General features: G+C 42.1%; 1 protein-coding gene across 2 annotated transcripts in view; it reads left to right on the top strand.

Moving 5' to 3' along the window:
* Positions 1-25,011, top strand: part of LYPD6B (LY6/PLAUR domain containing 6B) — a 166,946-nt gene that overhangs the window by 130,952 nt on the left and 10,983 nt on the right. Inside the window, exons 1-2 of one of the 2 annotated variants that reach the window (XM_081095132.1) lie at positions 3,817-4,129; positions 22,533-22,685. In XM_081095132.1, the coding sequence (XP_080951258.1) occupies positions 22,571-22,685 (115 nt within the window). In that variant the 5' untranslated portion in view covers positions 3,817-4,129; positions 22,533-22,570. Of the gene's footprint in view, positions 1-3,816; positions 4,130-22,532; positions 22,686-25,011 lie in introns of those variants that run through there. The other variant, XM_081095131.1, reaches the window with a different exon arrangement.

Here is a 25,011-nt window from a genome sequence, read left to right as displayed (position 1 = left end):
TTCTACACATATATACCAAGAAAACATACCACATTTTAAAAATTCATTCACCTGGGTTGTTTCCATATCTTGGCTATTTGTGCATAATGCTGCAATGAACATGGGAGTGCCGGTAGCTCTTGGAAATAATGATTTCTTTTCCTTAAAATTTATACCCAGATGTAAGATTGCAGTATCGGATTTTATTGTTAATTTGAGGAACCTCTATACTGTTTCTCATAGTGATTGCACCAATTTACATTCCCCCCAACAGTGCACAAGGGTTTCTTTTTCTCCACATCCTTGCCAACATTTATCAGTGTGAAGTAATAGCTCATTGTGATATTGATTTGCATTTTCCTGATAATTAGCAATGGTGAGCACCTTTTCTTGTACCTGTTGGCCATTTGTATATCTTCTTCAGAAAATGTGTATTCAAATCCTTTGCCCATTTTTTAATTGCATGTTTTTTTTTTTGTTTTTTTTTTGGCTATTGAGTTGTATAAGTTTCTTACATATTTTGGATAGTAACTTCTTATTAGATACCGATTTGCAAATTTTTTCTCTTACTCTTTAGGTTGCCCTTTCCTCTTGTTGTTTCTTTTTGCTGTACAAAAGCTTTTTTACTTCCAAATTTAAAGCAGTTGAAAATGTCCCTGGAGCGACCTCACCCCTTCTGCGACCTTGAACCAGGCCTTGCTTCCTCATTTGTCTGTGCCTGGAATGAGACAAGATCAGTGGCTTTTCAGATGTTTTAAACTCTGGTACCTTTTACCCAATTGAAATTTTGTAAAAATATTTTAATAAAAGCAGTTTTACAAAATTAAACCTATTCTCATTTAGGTTTGGATGAGGAACCAGAGTACCCCTGACCCCACTCAAATCCCCTCCATCTGTTGCAACTCCAACAGGCCTGGGGGGCCACCTTTAGTCCAGCCCCAGAACAGGCTGGCTGAGGCAGGAAGTTACACTATGCCAAGGCCTGGAAATGAAGGTCAAACCTGAATTCTGGAGATAGCATATCTTAAAAGTTTTAAGTCAACCAAAATGGTTTACTCCATCATAACCTTGTAAGCACCAATCATCCTTCCCTTTTATATGCCCTGTTCCTTATAACCAGAGTACTTTTAGCTTTGTTATTGCACAGTGATGTGCAAATGAATGTGGGTGATGGATTCTGTAAAGCATACCCACCTCAATATCCCAGAACTATGCCAGGCCCTCTGCCACCCTTCCCGGATTTCAGAAACCCAGACTCTTTGCCCCCCACTTCTAACCCCTCTGCTACACGAATACCATATCAATTTTTTTAACCTCTGTATTGATCATGTCAGCCTCCTTCAAAAAAAATAGTCTCATTGTTTGAAAGATCAAAACTCAAATCCAGACTCCAACTTGCTGAAAGTCCCATGATTATTTTTCTATCAGATTCCATTTCCAACTTCCTTGTAATATACATCCCTTTTCTGTAAGTCATTCTCTCCCAAAGCCTGTGGTCATGCTCTTTGCCCATCTCTTTATCGTCCTTTCCTCATGAAGAGCCTGTCTCCTTCAGAGCTCACCCTTCAAGTCCTTTCATGCTCCCTCGCCTCCTTCCTCTGGTACCCAGCAAGGAGGCAGAATGATGTTGAACAGGGATACAGCACCAGTACCACTAACTTGGAGTTCTGCCACTTATTTGCAAGGCACCATTGGCTAAGCCTCTTTACTTCTATGGGTCACAGTTTCCTCATCTGTAAAATGGGGCTAATAATATATCTCCCTTGTCTACCTCACTGTGTGGCTGTAGGAATCAAAAGCAATTCTATATGTGAACACCCTTTATCTAACTTAAGCACTATTTTTTAGGTCTTGTTCTTAAATAATTAGGTATTATTGTGAATTATTCCTATCACTTATTGTGCCCTATAGCACTTGTTTTATTATGAATCACCCTCTGCCCTGTACTCCTTGCCTTATTATATGCATTATATCTACTCTCACCAGATCTTTAATTTATTCTGGTGATAATATGGGGAAAGTCTCAGCCAGCATACTTCTTCCTTTTTTGTGTTTTTAAGAATAAACCTTTTTTTCCCCCTGAGGTATTTCCTCTACTTGGCCAAACTAAATGTGCGTAGATTTGTTCTTTGCAGATTTGCTCATTTCTGGAAGCCTCCCTACCTGGTTTCAGCATAAATACTATGCTTTATTATATACTACTAGCTATAGACTTTTTTTTAGAAAAGTAAAGGCAGTAGATAGAGTTAGTAATGCTTTGTAATCCTTTGTCCCCGTACCAATGGCCACATGTGTGCCTTCATACATGGACTGCCTTCATCACTGTAGTCAAATCATTTTAGGTCATGGACCATATCTTCTTAAGTTTTTATTTCTAGTTTCTCACATAGTGAATAGGAGATGTTCAAGAATGCTCATTAAATGAGTAACCAATATATGCATTTTCTATGTAAAAAGTTGATTTGATTAATACTTTCTCAGCTAAGAAAACTCCCAAAGATAAAGTTGGATTGATGATGCCAAAACATGACACTTCTAATCCAATGCTCAATGTAATCACCCACACAAAAAGAAGCCAAATTCGTGGACTGTACTATGGGGCCAGGCTGTAGCTGTGGAATGTGGCCAGTTTCCTTGGATCTGTCCTGCAGGCCCTAGTGAACCCAGACACAAAGGAATTCTTTTTTTTTAAAATATATTTTATTGATTTTTTACAGAGAGGAAGGGAGAGGGATAGAGCGTTAGAACATCAATGAGAGAGAAACATCGATCAGCCGCCTCCTGCACACCTCCTACTGGGGGTGTGCCTGCAACCAAGGTACATGCCCTTGACCGGAATCAAACCTGGGACCTTTCAGTCCGCAGGCCGACACTCTATCCACTGAGCCAAACTGGTCAGGGCCAAAGGAATTCTTGTGACAGCTCTATCACACCCCTGCCTCCTGAGCTGCCATTGCCAGAATGTATAGAAAGCTCATCAAAAGCCTAAGCAGGGGTGGCAGTATTTTAATATACAAACACATAGTAGGCTTCATCAGGGCATTAAATTCCAGAGGTTCTGGAATTTTCCTGGAAGGATTTCATAACCAAATCAAGCTTGTTAGAATATTAATTATTGCTGCTACTACTGCTGTTATACTGGTAGAAACTCCTGATTTAAAGTCAGTTTGATGCTTTGCTACTGTATTTCAACCTCTGTCTCTTTCTTTCTCTTTCTCATACAGACTGGCAACCTTTAACTATTTTGAATTAATGGTAAAATATGTGCTGAGTACTAGCCAGTCTTTTCAGCATTCTCATTTAAGTGTGGTAGGTGATATGCACATTCCCTATGCAAGCGTTTTTCTTCTTATTATTAAATCAACCCATTGTCCCATAAAGTGCTCCTTAAAAGAAAATGCGCCTTTAGTTTCACACCTCCTTTCTTCATTCCACAGCATTCAGCAAACATTTGGGCCCCTGCTCTGAGCCAAGCTCACTGCTAGAGGTTAAAGACTACACCTGCCTGAGGGACTGTGCATAGGGACAGGGAGGCAGCCAGACCCCTCCTTCTGCACCCACGTTCTTCTTCCCACTGAAGAATCTGATGTTGTGGTCTGAGTGGTGGCCTGGGCTTCGGGGGCACTCAGGTATTAAAGGCAAGCTTTTTTTTCAGTGGACTGATGAATGAAATCGAGAAGAACCATTAGGGTCTGAAGCTCCTGACTCGAACAACCTCACATTGACCTGGTAACAGAGCAGCGGTGATTGCCATCTGCTGACACACCACCCAGACCGCCCAGGGATGGAGCAGTGTTCTAGGCCGGCCGTGCCTCCCACCCGCAGAGCCCGGAAAATATCCCTGATTAGAGCAATTAGAGCGACTCCCTGAGCCGGTTCAGAATTTGCTTAATCGCACTCACTTCACTGAACTATGGTTTTGGCTTCGGGGGTTTTAGGGAAAGAAAAAAAAAAGCAAGTTTAGGGAAAGGAAGCAATTAGAGAGAGAGCGTTCAAATTGATTCTCTTCTCTAGTCAGTTTAGAGTTGGCAGAAGAGAAGGCAAATGACATCCATGACCAGGTGTAAATATAAGGAGGCTGATTTTGGAAGATGGGTCCATTGAGCCTTGTTTGGATGAGAATCCCTGAGATCACAAAAGGAAGCAGCTGGTAAGTTCCGGAAACCTTTTTTGTGAAAGCCCAGAATTTGAATAATGCACTAAATGAAGTGGAGTGCATATATTTAAATATTTATGGACAAATGGCTGTCATTTCTTAGCCTGCTCTGCCATGGTCCCATGACTTGGTACAATTGCTTTTAAATGATCATTTTCTAGATACTAGAAAAGCATCAAACAGAAGGAGATGAGAATTGCAGCAAACCAAACAAAGAAAAAGCAGAGGAGGCGATTATAAACAAAATACAGCCATCATAGCCAACTATATTTAAGGAGTTTTGAAAGCAGTGTAGTGTAGCAAGTAAGATGGATGTGTTTGGAACTGGACCGGAATTTAAATTCTATGCGTGATTTACTAGCTTTGTAGCCTTGGGTAAGTTACTCATTTTCTCTTGAAACCTCAATTCCTCATCTGTTTAGGGAGGATAATAATAGTACCCACATCACAGGGGTGTGGTGAGAATTAAATGAATTATTGGTTCTAGGTGCCTGACACCCATAAGCTCTACCAGAGATCTGACACCCAGATCTCCAAGCTCAGGAACTTTGTTTTAGGGACTGAGACTACGGCAGGGAACAGAAAGATGCCTGGTGCATGGTGGGTGCTCCATAAATCCTGGCTGAATAACTGAATGAATGAATGTGTTTAGTCCAGTTTGAGTGTATAAATTGTATTATTTTATGAAATAAATTTAAAATGTTCATTTTAAACGAGGTAAGGTATACGGAAAGACATACTGGGTGAAAATTTTGAGTGTGGCAAAGGTATATTTTTCAAATAAGTAGCCAGGAAAATGTTTGTCCTCTTATTTCTCATCAGGGACACAGAGTTTGGTTCCACTTGCTTCTCTGTGATCAAACGAATTGGGGGAGCATTTTTGTAACGTTCTCCACAGCCTCCTCCTTTGCTCTCCTGAGCATAATGTTAAGAAGAGACGCTCTAGGAGACAGACAGGCACATATTTACACAATCAATTATAAACACTGTTTTCTGCCATTTCCTTTCACATCATGACAGCTAATTTCCCCCTTGTGAGAGAAAGTAGGGGCTCGGAGGTTCCAGGTCCCAGAGTCTAACTGCATCGCTGTCCTCCCATTTGTAAGCAGGCCCCACCGAGTTCTCTTCTCAATGCTCTTGCCAAACTGAGGGCTGTTGGCTCTGCCCTGGGCTGTGGGCAGCGTCTCCCGTGCTCCCGGTGATCCAAGCCCTGGCACCGAGGGCAGGGAAAGGGGTTGACGTTCTCTGCCTAGCCCTAGCCCCAAGTCATTTATCAGACACGATGATGAGCAAAATGCTGCCATTGGAGGAAGATGTACAAATTTGCCAAGGAAAGGAATGTAGTTCTGGGACCTCCTTGCTACAGGATTATGTAAATCATTCAACAAAAGTGAAGTCAAAATTATGAAAGTCAATTTCCATTTGTACCACAGCTAATTAGTCTAAGGAAAATGGTGACAGAATATTCGGCAACTTCTCAGGAGGTAGCCCTGGAAGGCAGGTCCAAAGGGAGAGTTTTAAACGTGCCTCTAAGGTGTTACATGCAGGCAGCGAATAGTTCTTGGTTTGTATCCGACATGATTCTAAGTGCTTGAGACTTATTAACTCACTCACGTGAGGTCATTATTTTTTATTATTCCCTTTTTACAATGAGGAAACTGAGGCATAGAGAAGTTAAATAATTTGTTCAACTTTTAATGCTTGATTCTACATGTAAGGAAACTGAAGTGTGGGAAAATATAGAGATCATTCAATCAGCTGATGAGCAGGAATTCCCCCCTCACTGTGCACAAGGACCATTGCTCTTTTCCTCTGGCAGTGGGTTCCAGCCCCTTTTTACAGATGAAGCCTTCCTGCCAGGGGTTAGGGAGAGACGTTCCAGCTGCTGCCCTTGCCATCTTGAAAGCCTGAAATGTGGGATGTCAGGACCTTAAATGGAGTCCCAGGAGAGGTTGAGTTATTTCTCATATTTCAAAGAGCCTAACATAAATTGCTTATTTAGGAGCAATAAAACAGTGTGGTTAATGAGTACATAAAAATGATTTTCTTTGCATTTGTCAAAGTTATATATATATTATGCTAATGTAATAATTTAATTATTTCATGTGGGCCAGACACTTTCCATGGCAATTATGCATTCTTAATTTTATAATAGGTATCTTCTACCTACAGTTTAAAATATTTTTTAATTTATTGATTTTAGAGAAAGAGAGGAAGACAGAGAGAGAATGAGAGAGAGAGAGAGATTTGTTGTTCCACTCATTTATACATTCACTAGAGGCTGAGTGCACGAAATTCATGCACAGGTTGTGTCTCTAGCAGCTGCCAGCCACTGGCTTGGGCTCCCTTCCTGTGGTTGGCCCACCAGCTCCACCCCTGGTTGAAATACCGGTTGAACTCCTGGTCCAGGGGACAGTTTGCATATTAGGCTTTTATTATATAGGATTGGTTGCTTCTTGTATGGGCCCTGACCAGAGGTCAAACCCACAGCCTTAGCATATTGAGACAATGTTCTAACCAACTGAGCTACCTTATCTTATAGTTCAGATAAATCCTTCTAAACATGGAATCTGGGGTTTGGAGTGGGGCAAGATAGAGATGAACCTTGAGGATGAGAAATTTAGCACCTAATGGTCTAGATTAAGAGAGATATGTTGCTTATAGTCAACAATTACAATATACTCAAATGGATATAACACTGGTTTTGAGAAGCCCCCTTAACCATACAACAAATTGCTGTGTGTATTTGAGTATTTCTGGACTTTCTATTCTGTTCCATTTGTCTGTCTATTTATATGCTAGTATTATACTGTTTTCATGACTGGAGCAATAGGGAATGCTATACTGTCTATCAGGACTAGTCATCCTCAAATGCAATAGTAAGTCATCTGCTCCAACTCATGCTATATTAAAATGGCAGTCAATGAGAATTTATAATCCAGCCCCTATTTCAGTGATAGGCCTGTTGACTTAGAAATATCAACAAGGAATGGAAGCTGAAAGTGTGAAAGTGAATGTGGTTCCTAGGGAAAGTAATGATAATAACACACACTATAGGAAAATAAATAGTAATATAAAAACCTGAGACCCGAGGCAGGTCCTAATCTAGGAGGTAGGGGGAGGAAGAGAAACCAGCAAAGGAAAAAGGACGTGTAGGTGGATGAAGGTTGCTTCTCCCTTGGAAACAGCCAGTCCTAGTTCTGTTTGGCAAAGTCAGAAAGGCCGACGGTAGAGAAGGTTGTAGTATTTGCTGTGTGCATGCCATGGGAACTCACGTTATGAGATGTGTGAAGTATGTCAAGGAAGCTGTGTGTCATGCCGCTCTGGGCAGTTCGCGGGCCAGGACAGGCAGTAACCATGAACGCCGAGGCTGCCCGTGCACTGGCTTGTGTCTCCGAAGATGTGAGAGTGAACCTCACCACGTGTTTCCCAGGAAGATGGATGGATATGCATGATTCTCACCCCTCTTTCCAGAAGACAGCACTAAATCTACATAAGGCGATGTCTTTACTGGAGAGATGACTTCTAACACAAGTGATTGCGGGAAAGACATCTAAAGTATTTAGCAGGGGCAAATCATAATACTTTTTCCCCTCTGAAATGCACAGACCTGCTGGACTCAGTCTGCATCCTCACAAACAGACCAGAGGACGATGGTCAGAGCAGGAGGGAAGGGCCTGGATTCCAGGGTGGGCGGAGAGGCTGGACCTGGTTTACTGCATTATGACCTCATTCCCCGGCAGACACCCTTCATAACCTTTGGCACAGCCTGTAACCTGCTCATCCCCAATTTCCTCCTTACAACCTGCAGCGAGCTCCCTGCACTTACCTCACAGGGATGTGGGGAAGATTAATTAGTTTCAGATGGGAAAGTTCTTTGAAGATGAGTCATATGGTGCAATGAGTGTGGTCATGTGAGGCTGCACAGCCACACATTGGGTAAATGTCTGCTGCCCAAATCCAGGCACCACAGGGTAAATGGCAATTGTTCCGCCTCAGGGTCAGGGGAATGGACGTTGCAAACTAAATGAATGGGTGAAGGCAACCTTATTTAAGCATTTATTCAAAGATTACTTACTGAGTGTCTCTGCTATACAAGTGGTATCAGGGGGTTAAGGAGGAGCGACATGCCCTGAGGAGCAGGCTCTCGGAGCTGCTGAAGGGGAAGGTGATAGCCCAGGATTGTGGTCCATGGGCCGGTTGTCATCTTTGCCGTCAGCCATGTGAGCTGGGCGGCAGTTACAGTGAGCCCACATCCTGGCTTACCCTGAGCAAGGCGTCGTGTCATGGTGCTGCCTCAGTCCCCTCACTTTCCAGATGCCACCCTTACCAAGTCCCCGAGCCAGCCTTCTCTCTCTTAGGTGCTTTCAGTGCAGAGAAACTTTGTGCCCCTGAACAAAAAGAGGACTAGAAAGGAGAAGAGTCCCTCTTTTGGCCTCTTTGACTTCTTCTGCATGCCATAGTTTTAAAAAGTGCCTTCAAGGTGTGCTTTATTTTAAGCACAAGGTAAAAGGGACCATTTTAGACATTATCACAGAACACTTTCTCTGCCAATAAGGAATTTTATGGTCTGGAAATTGGTACAGAATATGGATGAGATCTCAATGTACAATTCAAGCTGAACTTTTTTTTTCTTCTTTCAAGTGTCCTTGAGTGAGGGTAGCAGGGAGTTGGATGGGGAGGAGGAGGGAAGAAAATTGATTAAGAAAGATGAGTCCATGTAACCTTAGAAGGTGAAGTAAAGGGCTTCTCTGGGCAAGCAAGGCTACTAAGAACATTATCCCCGTAGGAAGGTCGGAACTGCAGAAGACGAGAGGTAACCAGAGAGCAAGCAGAGGGCAGTCAGGAGATGTGTCATGTCAAAACCGTGTTGTTTCATGAAGTACAAGACTCTAGGAGGGAGCTTATAGGGCAAAGCACCATTGCATTAGTATGAGATCCCATACTCATGACATTCCATATTAATGGTCAATAATATTAATTCAGTTTTCAGTGAATCTATTATGGTTGAATAAACTCACATCTCTGTGCAGATATTTAGAGGTGATAAGAGAGCACAGCCTTGATTACAATAAGCTTCTGTAGGCTTTGGTGTTATGTTTATAACGATATGTATTCCTTTGTTCTTAGCTCTTTTATTGAAGTTCAATAATCTTCCCCCCGCCCCACCTATTTAATGTTGTTCTTTAGTGATAGGAGCAGAAAAAGCTGATTTTTGGTGGGTTTGTGATATTTTCACTCGATTATAAAATATTCCGTAGCTAGATTTATCTTCTGGTTAATATAGTCATTTCTTGACGCCTCCATTCTTACCCTGATCCGTTTATAGCATAAATCCACTTGTTGATTTCCGGTAAACCTAGCAGTGACACTTGCTCTTACACTTTCCCAGTCCAGAGGTTCTGCTGATTCATGTCATCTGGTCCTGTGATAACCTGCTATACCAAGGCACGACACTTCGGTCCCGAGTGACTCTCTTCCACGCAGCCTTTTTCAGACTGGATTCAAGGCTCAGGGTCCTGGCAGGAGCCAGGTGGCATATTCAGGCTGGTGTTATTTGAGATAATTAGTGAAGGGCTGTCTACAATAGTGTGGGCTAGATTTATGGAAACAGAATCTAGCCCACACTATTTCTAGTCTATAGGCCTAAGGACAAGGGTAGAAAATGGTCACCAGAAGGCAGGAGATGGTAGCTGTGGGGAGGAAGGAAGTGATGGCAGTCTGGCAGGGAGGGAGTCAGAGGAATGAATACCCAGGGCTCACTTTCTCCACCCTCCAATCTGCCAGTTACTGCCAAACCAAACCACAGGCCAGTGGAAAAGGGAAGTCTCTGAGTGGTCTCCATAGCTTGGCTTCCCAGGGCACAGAGCAGGGTGGAGAGAAATGGAGGGTGGATCTTGAGGGGCAAAGGGTGAAAGCCCAGTAGAGTTCACTTCCCCATCATCTTATAGGATAGTTTGGGAAGATCTTCTGGTTGTAGCAGATTTAAAGCTCCACATAGTGTGTATTGAACAACATATGAGAGTGTAGGCCATCGTTGGGCAGCCCTTACGTTGCTGAAAATGGAGTTTTCACACTCTGTGTAATTAACCTAGAATCTCAATGAACAATCAAAATGGAAATGGAAATTCTGTTGGTAGTAAAGATGAAAAACTTTTTTCCTAGGTTTATTGGTAATGCCTGTAAGAGTGTGAGGCCTGTAGAGACTTTCAGCTCATCTCCAAGCAAGGACTGGAACTTTTTGTGCCCATCCCAGTGTCTCCAAACAAACCTCAAGATTTTTTTTCAGGATAGAAACCAACCCACGGCCTAGAGTAGACACAGAAAAGTTTAATGAATGAAAAATATTTGAACTGTTACTTCAAAGAGTGGGAAGTACGAGGTATTGACTCATGAGAGCTTGTTGCTTTTAAAGCCAACTTTATAACAACTGTGTAATATTTATGACTATTTATAGACAAATAATATAGATCAGAAAGCAGATAAAAGAAAATGCTTTACTGAGGCCTAAATATTGTCCTCACATATACTCTAGAGGAGTTTTCCTAAAATTGGTCTTCAGAGGAATTTATATCCTTCTCTCAGGTATACTCAGACAATCATAAAATTTGAGAGCTGATAATATATCTATATCTATATCTATATCTATATCTATATCTATATCTATATCTATATATTGAATTTCAGTCTTAAATCTAGTCAGATATTTCATGATCTTAATGATATTGGCAGGTATGTAATCCATAGAGAAGCTATAAATATCTACAGTTAGTTTTCTGTTTTCAGTTATTTTATTTTTTAAAATTAAATGCATTGGGGTGACATTGGTCAACATGATCATATAGGTTTCAGGTGTGGGTTTCTATGTTACAAGATCTGTATATTGCACTGTGTTCCCACCACCCAAAATCAAATCTCCTGTCACCTTATATTAGGAATTGATTCAATGATTTGATAATAAAAACATCAGTGGGTAGGGACCTATCATTCATTCTCCTTTAAGTTCCACCACAACTCTCTACAAAATAGATATATAATACTTCTATTTTACTGTTAGGGAAACTGAGTCTCAGAGTGATAGAGGGACTGGCTAGAAGTAGTGGATGTAACAAGTGACAGAGTCAGAATTTACACCTGGGCCTGTGTGCCCCCAAAGGCCATTCTTCCCCTATTATACTAGGCATTTATACTCGACTTTAACTTTGTGGGATTGTGAAACATTGCTTAAATGTCGTTTTTCATGTTGCAATTAAAACACTACTTAATGCACATAATTTTTCAGTTTCCTCTGGGAATATGAAATTATGCACATATATATCTTTGTATATGTACATTTCCTTCTCCTCCAAGCGGTAATAGTGACAATCTATACTGCAGTGACACACTGTAACTTTGTTATATATGCAGAATGAAGAAATTTTTTGTTAGGATTGCTTTAATAAGCTTGTCAGCTTCCAGAGAGTTCTTTGAATAATCTGTTCTGCATTTTGTGACTTTGTAAAAGTCAGCACACTCTTCTTTCACTGTAGCATGTAATTTACGATTGATTTTTAAATGCCCTCCTCTTTCAGAATGATACTCACGAACTTGTTCTTTACTTGTATAATATATTTTTAGATTCAGAATCGAGAATGAAGTTGAGCTCGTGGAGGCTCTATAAACAATGGTCAGTGACATAAAACCCTAGGCCAGGAGGAAGATGACAGGACAAAAGCATAGAAACAATTCTGCATCTGTAAGCTCTCCCAATTGAAAGATAACCATGCGAGTGCTAAAAGCAGCTGACATGATTGGTAATACAGTCTCTTAAACAAGAGTTCTAGGGACAATTTACAACCTGACACATAGAGCTTATGCAATTCATTCAATAAAATACATGTGTGTATACGCAGATATACACATATACACATATATATGCAGATATGCACATATATACATATATACATATATACATGCATGTATACACACCTGTATAACCTGATGAACTTATCGCCTAAGATTCCTGCATTGGTGCAGACAGTGCCATATTAGAATGTATACAAAGAAAAACATCTGTATTTATGGTCATTTTTCTAGGGCAGTGGAGACTAAAGGAAGTCAAAAGTGCTAGCCATTACCTACACACCTAGTGATCCTGAAAATGAAATGATCTCAGGTGAGTTCCTTGTGCCATGTACTAGAGAATGCATGCCGGGAGTGATACACTCCTCCATTCAACAAATATTGGATAATGGGTCCTTAGCCAGCTGTTGGACATTTCAGCCTAAATTTCTATTATGAGAGTTTTGATTGGTTATTAAAAGAAATGGGTTCAGTTAAGCAGGCAAGGATAGGGGACATAAACACACTGCCTTCCATGCCCGCCTCTACCACCCTGTGTCCGCACAGTTCCGCCAGCGGAGTTTTATTAACAGTACCCAACACTGTGCCTGCGGCTGTCCCGCAGGACTCTGTCCAGTGATTACAGCTTCCTCTCAAATTTAAAAACCCCTCTTCCACGGAGAAGAAAACAATATCTCTCATTTGCCTGCCTGACAATAGAACTATATTAAATTTCCTTTAAAAATGATGCTGTTGGCTTTTTATAAGGAGTGGCCAAATGAAGGATGCAGGAGCCCTTCAAAGCACGTTTCAGGCTCTCTCCTTACGTTGTTTGGTGCTCTCTCAGGGATAACCCTCAGGGCCCATTAATTGGAGAGCTAAGTGACTGAAGAGTTTCCTTTTACTAAATAATGAGAATATGTATCCCAGGTGTGTCTCCCTGGCTGCTAGGAAGTACAGAGCGGCGGGTAACACTACAGAGGACCACTGTTCATAGAAGGGGCTGGAGAGTTGATTCTCCTCTCATCCAGTTTTGTTTTTACCCCATACTTTGGGAGCCTTAATGCATGAGTGACTTGGCATAAGCCTCCTATAAATCATTTATGGAGCAAACTAGGTAAAAGTTATCTCACTTATGTGAAGGATGCTCTCCAATTTAATCAAGTAATACAGATTCCTACCATTTGTCCAAATAGTTCAATAAAACTTCACACGCCAATCTTGATTCTTTTATTTTTTTTATTTTTATTTTTTGGCTTTTTTTCAGATTTTTTTTTATTATTTTTTTTAAATTTTGTTTTATTGCTTAAAGTATTACAAAGAGTATTACATATGTCTCCTCCCCCCCCCTCCGACATTCCCCCGGCCTCCCCTACCCCCCAGTGTCTTATGTCCATTGGTTATGCTTATATGCATGCATACAAGTCCTTCGGTTGATCTCTTACCCGCCCCTCCTGTCCCCCAACCCTCCCCAGCCTTCCCGCTGTAGTTTGACACAATCTTGATTCTTTTAAAGAGGAGGCCAGTTTTGTTTATTTTTGTTTTTTTTTTAAAGGCGTCCAGTTTCCATTTCCTAAACATGTAAGCTTTTTTCATCTTGTTCCTGTGGAGTTCTTACCATGTTAGTCCTTTGGTGTCATGAAAGCCATCTCAAAAAAGATGTAAAATCATATCTTTGACAAAAATATAGCTGAAAAGGTATTACTTTGAAAGTGTCTTTTAGCTTTTTCTTAAATTTGAATCACACTTAAAAATATACCTTTAAAATTGATTAGACTATTTCTAATATTACACATTGATGAGCCCTGTATTAATTTATGATTAGATTTAAAGTCAGTTTGCATAATGAAGTTATTTGAACATTAGCACTGTTTTGGACATTATCTTTTATCAGGTTGCATACAGTAGGAAAACATCTACCTTTAACACTGCAAAATGTACAAGTGTATGTTTAGAAATTAGATACTCATTTCTGTGAGGTTTTGATCCTGTGTTTGATAATTTTTTAAAAAAATATATTTTATTGATTTTTTACAGAGAGGAAGGGAGAGGGATAGAGAGTCAGAAACATCAATGAGAGAGAAACATCGATCAACTGCCTCCTGCACACCCCCTACTGGGGATGTGTCCGCAACCAAGGTACATGCCCTTGACCAGAATCGAACCTGGGATCCTTGAGTCCACAGGCTGACAGATAAGCTCTAAGGAGAAGTTGCATCATGATTCCATTTTCCCCATTGAATTTTGTTGTCCACTGAGCCAAAGTGGTTAGGGCTGATAATTTTTTTTTTTAAGTTTGTGTTCTTTAAAACAGTGTAGCAGGAATCGGAAATATTATGAGAATGCTATATTACATTTATGACTTTTTATGGCATAACTGGAATTCTTAATTATTATCCTTTCATAAAAATCATAGAATATTAGTCATCTGTTCCCATTTCCCATTTGGTTACAATAGAGAGAATTTCTGAATCCTCTTAAGAAAGGAGTATGTAGAATTTGACCCTGTTTACCTGATTTGGTCCAGCTAGTATGGAATGGAGTTGGACAATCATCTCCCTTGATCTGATTTTTATTCTCTGCTAATGATATCTGAAGAAGCAGGGAGAGAGGGAAGGTTAGGGGAGCAGACACTTAACATTTGTACGCCATCTAAGTAAAAGTGCTTTATGTATGTAATTGCACTCAATCCTCACAATGACTTAGAAAAATTGCTTCCAGGGCTCTCACTTCTCTTATAGGAAAATGGGGACAATACCTCTTAACGCTGTAATCACCTGACTAGTAGGTGTAGAACTGGAATTCTTTTCTGTGCTTATTGTTTCCCTCCCCTCAGAGATGATTGCATGAACTAACTCTTGGCAGTCACCTCTCACCAGTGGCTCACATTGACTTTCTAACTCCAATAATGGATGAGAGCACGGAGATTGTGTTTCTGTTTTACACCATTATATACAAAGTGCTTAGCACAGTGCCTGGTACAACTGTGTGCCATCATAATGGATAAGCTCTAAGGAGAAGTTGCATCATGATTCCATTTTCCCCATTAAATTTTGTTGTCCAAGTACATGGTTCTCTGGAGATTTTGTGTTTTCAGATGAAAATGATGGGTTGAGCATAAGCTAAATTTCTGCCTCATGTTTTTCTTTAGGCACATAGAAATGCTAGATTAAGTATCTTTAGAATGAAAGAAATTCATATTTAAACTTAGGGGAAAAAGAACTGTTCATGTACCAGAAACAGAGAAAGAACCTATCAGAGAAAGCAGAAGCTGAACCCTTCGGAGCTGGGCTCTCACTGCCCAGGCAAGGTTAGAAACGGAGGCCTCAGCTCCCCTGCGAGTAAAGGAGCTAGAACAGTCTCAACATAAGTCTCCTCAAAACACTTCCTAAACTTAATGAGAAGCAGACTATCTCCATTGGCCAATCTCTTCTCGTAAGTAGACCATCCTTGAGGTGGATGGTAAGGTTTTTTGGTAAATTTCTCCTTCTGAGAGGAATGTTTTCATCTATTTCTCTCTGATTAAAATTTCAGCACTCATTTTTAATGGCCCCTTTGCTTTCTATTCTCTTCACAAGGGAAGCCAGGCCTATTCAAGTTTGTCATGAACGTGTCTCACAGTGGGATAAGTGATGTTTGCAGGAAGGTGTGAATGTGAGTGTTGATAGGCATGTTGGACTTAGTAGAGCTGCTTTTCTTAAATTACCTATTTCATGTGTTTTATTGGCAGTTGAAGTTGGCCTTCTGCTTGCTGACTCATTTTTAGCCATGTGCAAGAAATGCTAGTGTTTACTACCTCTGTTTGGTCTCTTTTTTTTCAACTCTCCTGAGTCCATAATTTCTTTATTATCTTGAACACCTTGTCAGCTCCTTACTGCCCACAACCATTCTTACTTGTTAAGAAAGATGCTTTTGCCCGGCTGGGAGTAGCTCAATGGTTGAGCATCAACCTATGAACCAGGAGATCACAGTTCAATTCCCAGTCAGGGCACATGCCCGGGTTGCAGGCTCGATCCCCAGTGGGGGTGTGCAGGAGGCAGCCGATTGATGAGTCTCATCATTGATGTTTCTCTCTCTCTCTCTCCCCCCACTTCCTCTCTGAAATAAATCATACACACACACACACACACACACACACACACACACACACACACACTGAGTGGCCAGATTATTATGACCACCTGACGTTTGTAGGCAAATTAGCTATAATTTTGCGCTGAAGTTGCTAGAGGGCCAGACCATTATAAATAGGGAAGCAGGTTGTTTATCACGACAGTAGAAGTGATTTTTTCTGAAGATATGGGTAAACAACGTGATTTAACAGCCTTTGAACATGGGATATATATACATATATATGTATGTGTGTGTGTGTGTATATATATATATATATATATATATATATACTTATATATATACACACACACTATATTACATCTACACTAATAAAAGAGAAAAATGGTAATTGGCGTACGGCGATACCGTTTTCATTGGCTAATCAGGGCTATATGCAAATTAACTGCCAACTAAGATTGGCAGTTAACTGCCAACTAAGATTGGCAGTTAACTGCCAACAAGATGGCAGCTAATTTGCATATACAGGCACAATGCAGGGAGGCGAAAGGGAAAGCAGGAAGAAGCCCCCTGCCACTGACAGTGATCGGAAACCCAGGGGGGAGCTAAGAGCTGGGGGGCAGGGCAAAGGCGGCCCCGGGGCCGCCTTTGCCCTGTCCCCCAGCCATGATCGGAGAATCAGGCGCCTTTGCCGCAGTGGCCAGTGATAGCAGGAAGTAGGGGTGGAGCCAGCGATGGGAGCTGGGCAAGGTCGAAGCTGGCAGTCCCAGGAGCTAGGGGTCCCTTGCCTGGGCCTAAAGCGAAGCCCACGATCGCGGCGCCCCCCGCTGCCACTGCAGGTCCCCGCTGCCCGGGCCGGACGCCTAGGCCAGAGGTGTCAGGCCTGGGCAGGGGCGGAGCCTGCAACCACGGGGAGCTGGGGGTCTCCTGCCCAGGCCTGACACCTCTGCCGGAGGCCTCAGGCCTGGTCAAGGGGCCAATCCGGTGATTGGTGATCGGAGGGTGATGAGGGTCAACTCCTCTGGCCGAGGCATCAGGCCTGGGTGGGGGGCGGAGCCGGGGATTGGGGGGATATGATGGTCCCCTTGCCCAGGCCTGAAGCCTGGGTCAGAGGCGTCAGGCTTGGGCGGGGGGTGGAGCAAGCGATCAGAGGGAGATGGGGGTCCCCTGCCCAGGCATGATTCCTGGGCCAGAGGCCTCAGGCCTGGGCGGGGGCCAGAGCCAGTGATCGGGGGGAGATGGGGGTCCCCCGTCCAAGCCTGACACCTCTGGCGGAGGCATCAGGCCTGGGCAAGGGGCCGATCAGGCGATCGGAGGGTGATGGGGGTCAACGCCTGAGGGCTCCTAGTATGTGAGAGGGGGCAGGCTGGGCTGAGGGACACTCTCCCCCCCCCCCCACACCCAGTGCATGAATTTCGTGCACCGGGCCCCTAGTATATATATAAAGAAAGGTGCTCCTTATAGGTCATAGCTAATGATGTTGGTTCTTCCCAAAAGGTATTTATTGAGCACCAGTTTCTGTGTATGTATAATGATAATTGTGATTAATAAAAGTCAAACTCATTAAGCCAAAAGAAAAATGATGTTGGTCATTTCCCCCCATCCCCCCAAATTTATGATGTCAAGGATGCCACATGGAAGTGTAAAATGCCACATAGGGGATGAGATGATTACCATGGCTCCAACCTGGGAAATAGCTGCTTTTCTTGACCAAGTGCCATACAGGTCTTTTACTCAGGCAGTAGTGGGTGAAAGACTCACATAGGGTTTCCTAAATTTACACACCTGGCAACTTGCCATTCCTCGGAGTGCCTGGGAGTTGCCACCCTGGTGTAGCTGTACAAATGTGCCTTGCAGAAATCCCTTCCCTCTCTTGGTAAGAGAAGCACAGTGAATTCTGGAATAAGAATTAATATAGTTTCAAAAAAGAGGGCTCATAAAATAAGTGGAAGACCAGGCCCACTACCTGGAAAAGGTGGGTGACATTAATGAGCTCTCTCTGGGGAGGAATGTTTTGAGTTTGAGGAGTGTGGGCCAGGTACCTCATGTATATATGCAACTTTCTTAGTGTCAGATATGAAAACATCTAAGTCACAGGAAGCTGAATCATAATGGCTGCATTCTGAAACAGCAAGCAGCTGTTTTTAACCATCATGTGGGTCTCAGATTCCTTTGAGGAAATATGTATGGACACAAAATTTTTCCAATAACCTTAAGAAGCTCATAGGTCACCCCTCCTCTACATGCAGAACTCTGCTCTCTATGACGGTCCCGGAGATGTACCAGAATGCTTTAGTCTAACGTGTGTCAAAGATTTCTTTTCTCCTCTGGAGCAAAATACAAGCTCTATTGTAACCTTGTTCTGCAACAAAGACTGCAGTGAGAGCCTACTCAGCAGTTTCAGCAGATAATTTTTAGTTCAGAGTCTCCGTGAAATGATTCTAAATGTAAAACAACTTTCAAATACTATAGTTAGTCATTTGCTTTTTTATGATCCTAATGTCTTTTGGTTGTGAAAATAAAACAGTCATGTTAACACAAACCTATACACTGAAAAATGGATAGAGACAGATATAGGTGCTTGGGAGGTGGTGGGGGCTGGGGGGACAGGAAGTGGTAACACTATAAAGCATGCTCTGGGAAATGAGACATTTTTATTTAGTGCTTTCCTATCCTACAGGTAAAACCTCTGTAGTTGGAGAGAATTTTGATAGAAAAAGGTTATGCTGTTTTAGTTAAAAATGGGAATGAAAATACATCTAGTCTATACAGAAGCAACATTCTTCTGGTTTACTGTTCACTAGTTTCCAAGAGTAGTAGGTAGACTGAGCTATGTGGAAATGTTTGGTGGGGCTGCATGCTAGGACTTTTGTGCATATGGCTTCTAAACCTCGCTTTCCTCAGTTGTATAAGGCTGATGATAACCTATTCCTTCCAGTTCTGAGGAAGGAAGAAACCAAAAAACAACTCTAACTCTTGATTGTGTTGTCAATGCAGTAGTTTTTAAGTTGTCTATCACTCATTCACTTTTTCATTCAGAGTAATTGTGTGGTTTTTCTGGATTCTATATCCCTCTATATTCACTATTATAGGAGTTTGGGACCAAGTACTCTACAGAGAGGAAGCATTCTTGGTATTTTTCAAAGCAAGCTAGTCTAAAATTAAACAACGTATTGACTTTGCCAGATCTGAAATCCTCGCCATGGCCTGCAGTGCCTGGCCCCTCCACTCCCTGATTTCATCAGTCTGTTCCCCTTCTCAGCACGCTCTATTCACACTGGCTGCTTTCTAAATCACCCCAAGGCACACTTCTTCTCATCTTAGGACCTTGGTTTCTATCCCCTTGATTCTTTGCTTGGACAGTTTCTTCTCATCATTTAATTAACATGTAATGTCACCCAGCAGAGACATCCTGGCCTCACCGTATACAAAAATAGCTCCTTCTATTCACTAACATACCTCCTTTCATATTTCCTTCATGGACTTTATGGCTATCTGAAATTATGTTTTTTACCATATTTATTTCCTGTTTTCTCCCTCGAAAATGCAGACTGCACGAGAGCAATGACCTTGTTGGGGATCCAGTGAATAAAAATACCTGTTCTTGTGGGGATAAGGACACATATGTAATAACTTAATCAATAAAGAAATTATTTTAAAAAAGTATCTGTTCTGCCTGAGGTGTCAATAATAGCATGCTGAATGAATGAATGCATGGGCCTTTGTCTCACACTGAAATTACATGAGGAAAACCAGGGGTTCTGACTTGTGATTTCAAGTGGTGTGGGGATTTTTTCATAATACTAAATGTTTACTTAGTAAGAAGTAGCAAAATGCTGAGCACATAGATAATTTAGTTCAAGTGCTTTACATGTATTAACTCATTTAATTTCTACAACCCTATGGGGTAGGTATTACTATTACTTCCATTTTATAGATGCAGAAATGGTGGTACAGGGAGATTAAGGAACTTGCTTGAGACTACATAGATAGTAGGCTTGGAAGTAGGACTTTGAGCCAGTGCGCTTTACCACCTAGGAGAAGTGCTTGATACATACACCTTTAACATGTGCCCAGCACTCGGCTGAGTGCTTCATCCACATGGTGTCATTCCGTCCTCGCTTCTGTCCTCACTTCTTCACTGAGGTAGGTCCTGTCCTTATGCCTTCTCTATGGATGGGGAAGCTGAGGCTTGGAGAACTTAAGCAACTTGCCCAAGGTCCCATAGTTGGTTAGTGTTGCAAAAGGGAATTGAATGTAGACAATTGAATGTAGTGAAATCTATGATCTTAGATGATCTTAGGCATCGTCTCAAATTATAAGAACACTTTGGATTACTCTTGGTACGCAGTCATTTTGAAATTTGTGAAGGATGTATTAGACCTCCTCCCTGACTCAAAGGGTCTTCCATTACTTGGGGATATGCATTACTTGGCCACAGATTCATAATAAATACAGAATAGTCCAACTCAGAGAGATAAAGAGGAGAAGCAGAATTTGTATCAATAGACCCACTCGTCTGTAAGGTATAAAATAGTTGGCTAAATGTATGTTTCTTCAGAAAGGGCATAAGAATGGGTTTTAGAAATCTAATAACTGTGAAAGATCAATTTTAGTTTATAAAATGAACCAGGGTGGAATTATGTATATGTGTATATGTCACTAGGTCCAATTCTTTACTGAGCTGAAATGTGGTGTATAAAGTTTAGCACTACTGTTTTGTGAAACTTACCAGTTTTGTTTTTTCAGCCCTGAATGCTTCCTTAGGGACTTGGAATGAGATGATGGTGTGGCTACATTTTCTCTAATAATCAGTTCCATATCCAAGAGTAGGCATTTTTAGCCACACATGCAAAACCAATATACTCACAACACAAGAGGGGGAAATAAAACTCTAAAATCCACACATCGTTACACCGACTTCAAACAAAAGATCCATGTAAAGAATTATGCCCATATATGTGGAGAGCAAACTTTTTTATTTGAAAAACTCTCTATACCCACTGAAACTAGTTGATTGGAAAATGAGTTCAGCCAGTATTACTGAACTCTAAGATTCCAGCATTGTCACAGAACTTGTATTACAAGTGCTCTTACATACTCGATCCTGTGTGATCCTACCTGAGCCTGGCTGACGCTCACAATTCCCCATGTGAGTGGGCAGGGCGGATGTTATTAAGCCACTTTACAGATGAGGAAATTGAAGTTAATAGAATTTAAAGAGCTTGCCTAGGTCAGGCAGCTAATAAATAGCAGAGCCAGCACCTGAACAAAAGTCTCTGGATTCCAAGTTACATACTTTTTCTGCTGCCCCACCCCTCCCCCTGTCAAAGAGAACCTGTCAGTGGTGCTGTTGTAGGTTCTGAGCGTTAGTCCTGAAGATTGTTTTACTATCAGGTCTGCTTCTAGAGGGCAGAACCTATGGAGCTTAAAAATCAATGTATTTTTCCCTGCCCAGTGTGGTTCAGTTGGTTAGGCCTTGTCCTGTGCACCAAAGTGTTGCTGGTTCAATTCCCGGTAAGGGAACATGCCCCTGATGGGGGCATACAGAGGGCAGCGATGGATGTTTTGCTCTCACATCAATGTTTCTCTCTCTCTCTCTCTCTCTCTCTCTCTCTCTCTCTCTCTCTCTCTCTCTCTCTCTCTCCTCTCCCCCTTCCTTTCTCCCTAAAAATCAATAAAAATATATTTTACTCAGTGCTTTGAGCATGCCTGCTGTTTTGTTGGGTTTCAGCCCTGCCTACTTTAAGTCCGTGAAAGCAGTGAGCAGGACTAACATGATATGGTTTTCAGCTGTTCAAAAACTGTAATTATGTTTCTCTAGAACCTCTGGCAGCTTCTCTTTGTACCCAACGTGACAGAAACTGGCAGGATGGCATTTCACAGTGATTCTTGTTTCTCTTCTCACCGCCTGTGTGCCCTGGGATCCAGCAGACACTTTATGTCTCAGACTCATTGTCCCTTTACCCACTGTCCTTACTACTGCTTCAATTTTTATTGTTTCCTCCAGGTTTTGAAAGAGTTGCAAAATTTCTCGAATGTGTTTACTCAAGGAATGGAATGGACACATAAGCGGTTCAGTAACTTCAGCTGAACAAGTCTCCAAACTGTGGTTGTTAGGAAGTGAGGTGATTCAGCAGGAAGTGAAGTGGGCCAGCCTGAGGCAGTGTTGGGTCGGGGGTGGGGGTGGGGTGGGAATGGGGGAATGGGGAGGGGGGTGCAGCCAGGCCATTACTGGCTGCTTGTTCTTCTGGAACCCGAATGACCACTGGATGTCCTGCTAAAACTCAACTGGCTAGGGCAGAGGCCTGACCAGTAGAAGGCAGTCATTGCTTAACTTTCATCTGACCAGAAAGAATACAGTTCCCACATAGGCACTGGCCCTACAGAACAGGTAGATGGTTCAATATATTTGAATAATTAAGCTTTCCAAAGAGAAGCAAAATGTATTCCTGTTGACATGTAAAATGCATATAAACTCAACTAGTCTCTCTTTTCATTATAGATATATGAGTTTTGGACTTGCCCAGACGCAAGGTCAGAATGCTGCTCTTCTGTCATGCTCTAGCTGTAGCAGTTATCCAGATCTTTATCTTCTCAGAAAACCGGGCCTTTGCCAAGAACATCAACTTCTATAACGTGAGGCCTCCTCTTGACCGTAAGTAGTGGTTACCATCATAGGTCATGTCTGTGGGGCCAGAATGCCCATTTGAAGTTCCTGTTTCCACCTATAGTAACTTTGCCTTTTCAAGACCATTTGGTTTGTACCTAGAATAAGACAGAAAGTCTTCACAACTTCTGACATTCTCTCCATTTCTTTAAAATGCTTTGGCTTCCTGCTGAAGTCTCAAAAGGGTTCTTGTTTAAGATAATCTCTTGAGCACTGTGCCTAAGAATGGCAGAGGAAGTTCAGTGTTCTTTGTTCCTCTCTTCACTGGAGGAGGATAATGGCTGAAGGAAGTTTCTGCATCAATGATATATTCTATTAATGGCCATTAACAATTTGTTTTTTAATCCTCACCTGGGGATATGTGTTTATTTTATTGACTTTTAGAGAGAGAGAGGAAGGGGGAGAGAGAGGGAAAGAAACATCAATGTGTGAGAGAAACAGCGATCAGTTGCCTCCCATACCTGCCCCAACTAGGTGATCGAACCCACAACCTTTTGTTGTACTGGACAAGATTCCAACCAACTGAGCCACCTGGCCAGGGCTCAATGACCATTAACAGTCTTGAAAACAGATTAGTATTTGTAAAATTTGGAGGAAATATACTTGGACTTTCATGAATATTATGCACAGTTAGGAAAGGCTATAAAACTCAGCTTTCCCACTAATAATTTAAAAAAAAAATAGTATATCTTATCTATATGATGATTTATATTTTTACTAGAGGCCTGTTGCACGAAGAGATTCATGCAATAGGCCTTCCCTTCCCTTGGCTGCGGCACCAGTTTTCCTCTGGCACCCAGGACCCAGGCCTTCGCTCTGGCTGGGCACTGGCCAGAGTCCCCCCCCAGCCATCAGGCTTCGCTGCTCCGCTGATCCTGGGGCCGTGAGGCCTCGCTGCTCCGCTTGGCGCTGGGGCCATGCGGCCTCGCTGCTCTGCCGATCCCGGGGCTGTGAGGCCTTGCTGCTCAGCCACTTTGGGGCTGTTTGGCTTCACTCCACTGCTTGGAGCTTACGTATGCAAATTAACCGCCATCTTTGTTGGCGGTTAATTTGCATATCACCCTGGTTAGCCAATGGGAAGCGTAGCAAAGGTACGGTCAATTACCCTTTTGTCTTTCATTAGATAGGATATACATATATGTGTGTGCATATGTGCTTGTATACATATGTCATCTTCCCTCCTTTCTCTCTCTTCAGACAAGTAAAACTTATCTACTTCTCTGATATACTTTATTAGAGAGAGGCTGTTATAGATAAAATTTGTTGGTAGAAATGTGAATGCCTGTGGTTCCCACACCTGAAAGAGTATCAGAATCATGATAAATGCCTTTAAAACTAAACATTCCTGGGTCCCTTTCCCAGAGATTCAATAGTCAAGAGGGTGGGCTATAAAGTATATTTTTCTTTTCTTGTTCCCCTCCCTCTTCTTTTAAAATAGCTCTCCTGATACTATAGATACACAGTGAGGCTTGGGAACCACAGTCTTTACACAACTTCTAAAGAGAGCCTGTGTCATTATTGATTTCCACTTTGGACTTTTTTATAATTCAGGACATTCATTCACCAGCATTAAGCAGTAATATTTTGTTTTTAGATTTTAAGAAAAATTTCTATTACAGTTGACATACAATATTATATTGGTTTCAGGTATACAGCTTAGTGGTTAGACATTTATATTACTTATGAAGTGATCCCCCAATACGTCTAGTACCCATCTGACACTATACATAGTTATTAGAATATTACTGACTACTAGAGGCTGGGTGCACCAAATTTGTGCACTTGCAGGGAGGATCCCTCAGCCCAGATTGTGAGAGGGTGCAGGCCAGGCCAAGGGACCCCACTGGTGCACGATCAGGGCTGGGGAGGGACATGGGAGCTTGGCCAGCTAGGGTGGGACCATAGGAGGAGTCCAGGGCATGTCTGGCCCATCTCCCTCAGTCCCAATCAGCTGGACCCCAGCAGCAAGCTAACCTACCGGTCGGAACGTCTGTCCTCTGGTGGTCAGTGCACATCATAGCAACTGATCGACCAGTCGACTGTCTACCCCCTGGTGGTTAGTGCATGTCATAGCGACTGTTCGACTGGTTGACTATCTGCATCCTGGTGGTCAGTGTACGTCATAGCAAGCGGTTGAGCAGCCTTAGCATATCATTCGCATATTACGCTTTGATTGGTTGAACAGACCAGATGACCAGACACTTGGCGTGTTAGGCTTTTTTTATATAGGATATTTCCTATGCTGTACTTTACATCCCTGTGCCTTTTTATAACTAGCAATTTATACTTCTTAACCCTTTCCCTTTTGTTACTG

Source organism: Myotis nattereri, assembly GCF_964212035.1.
Source record: "Myotis nattereri genome assembly, chromosome: 7".
NCBI classification, from domain to species: Eukaryota; Metazoa; Chordata; class Mammalia; order Chiroptera; family Vespertilionidae; genus Myotis; species Myotis nattereri.
The sequence above is the reverse complement of the archived record's forward strand: the minus strand, read 5'-3'. Positions and strand labels throughout refer to the sequence as shown.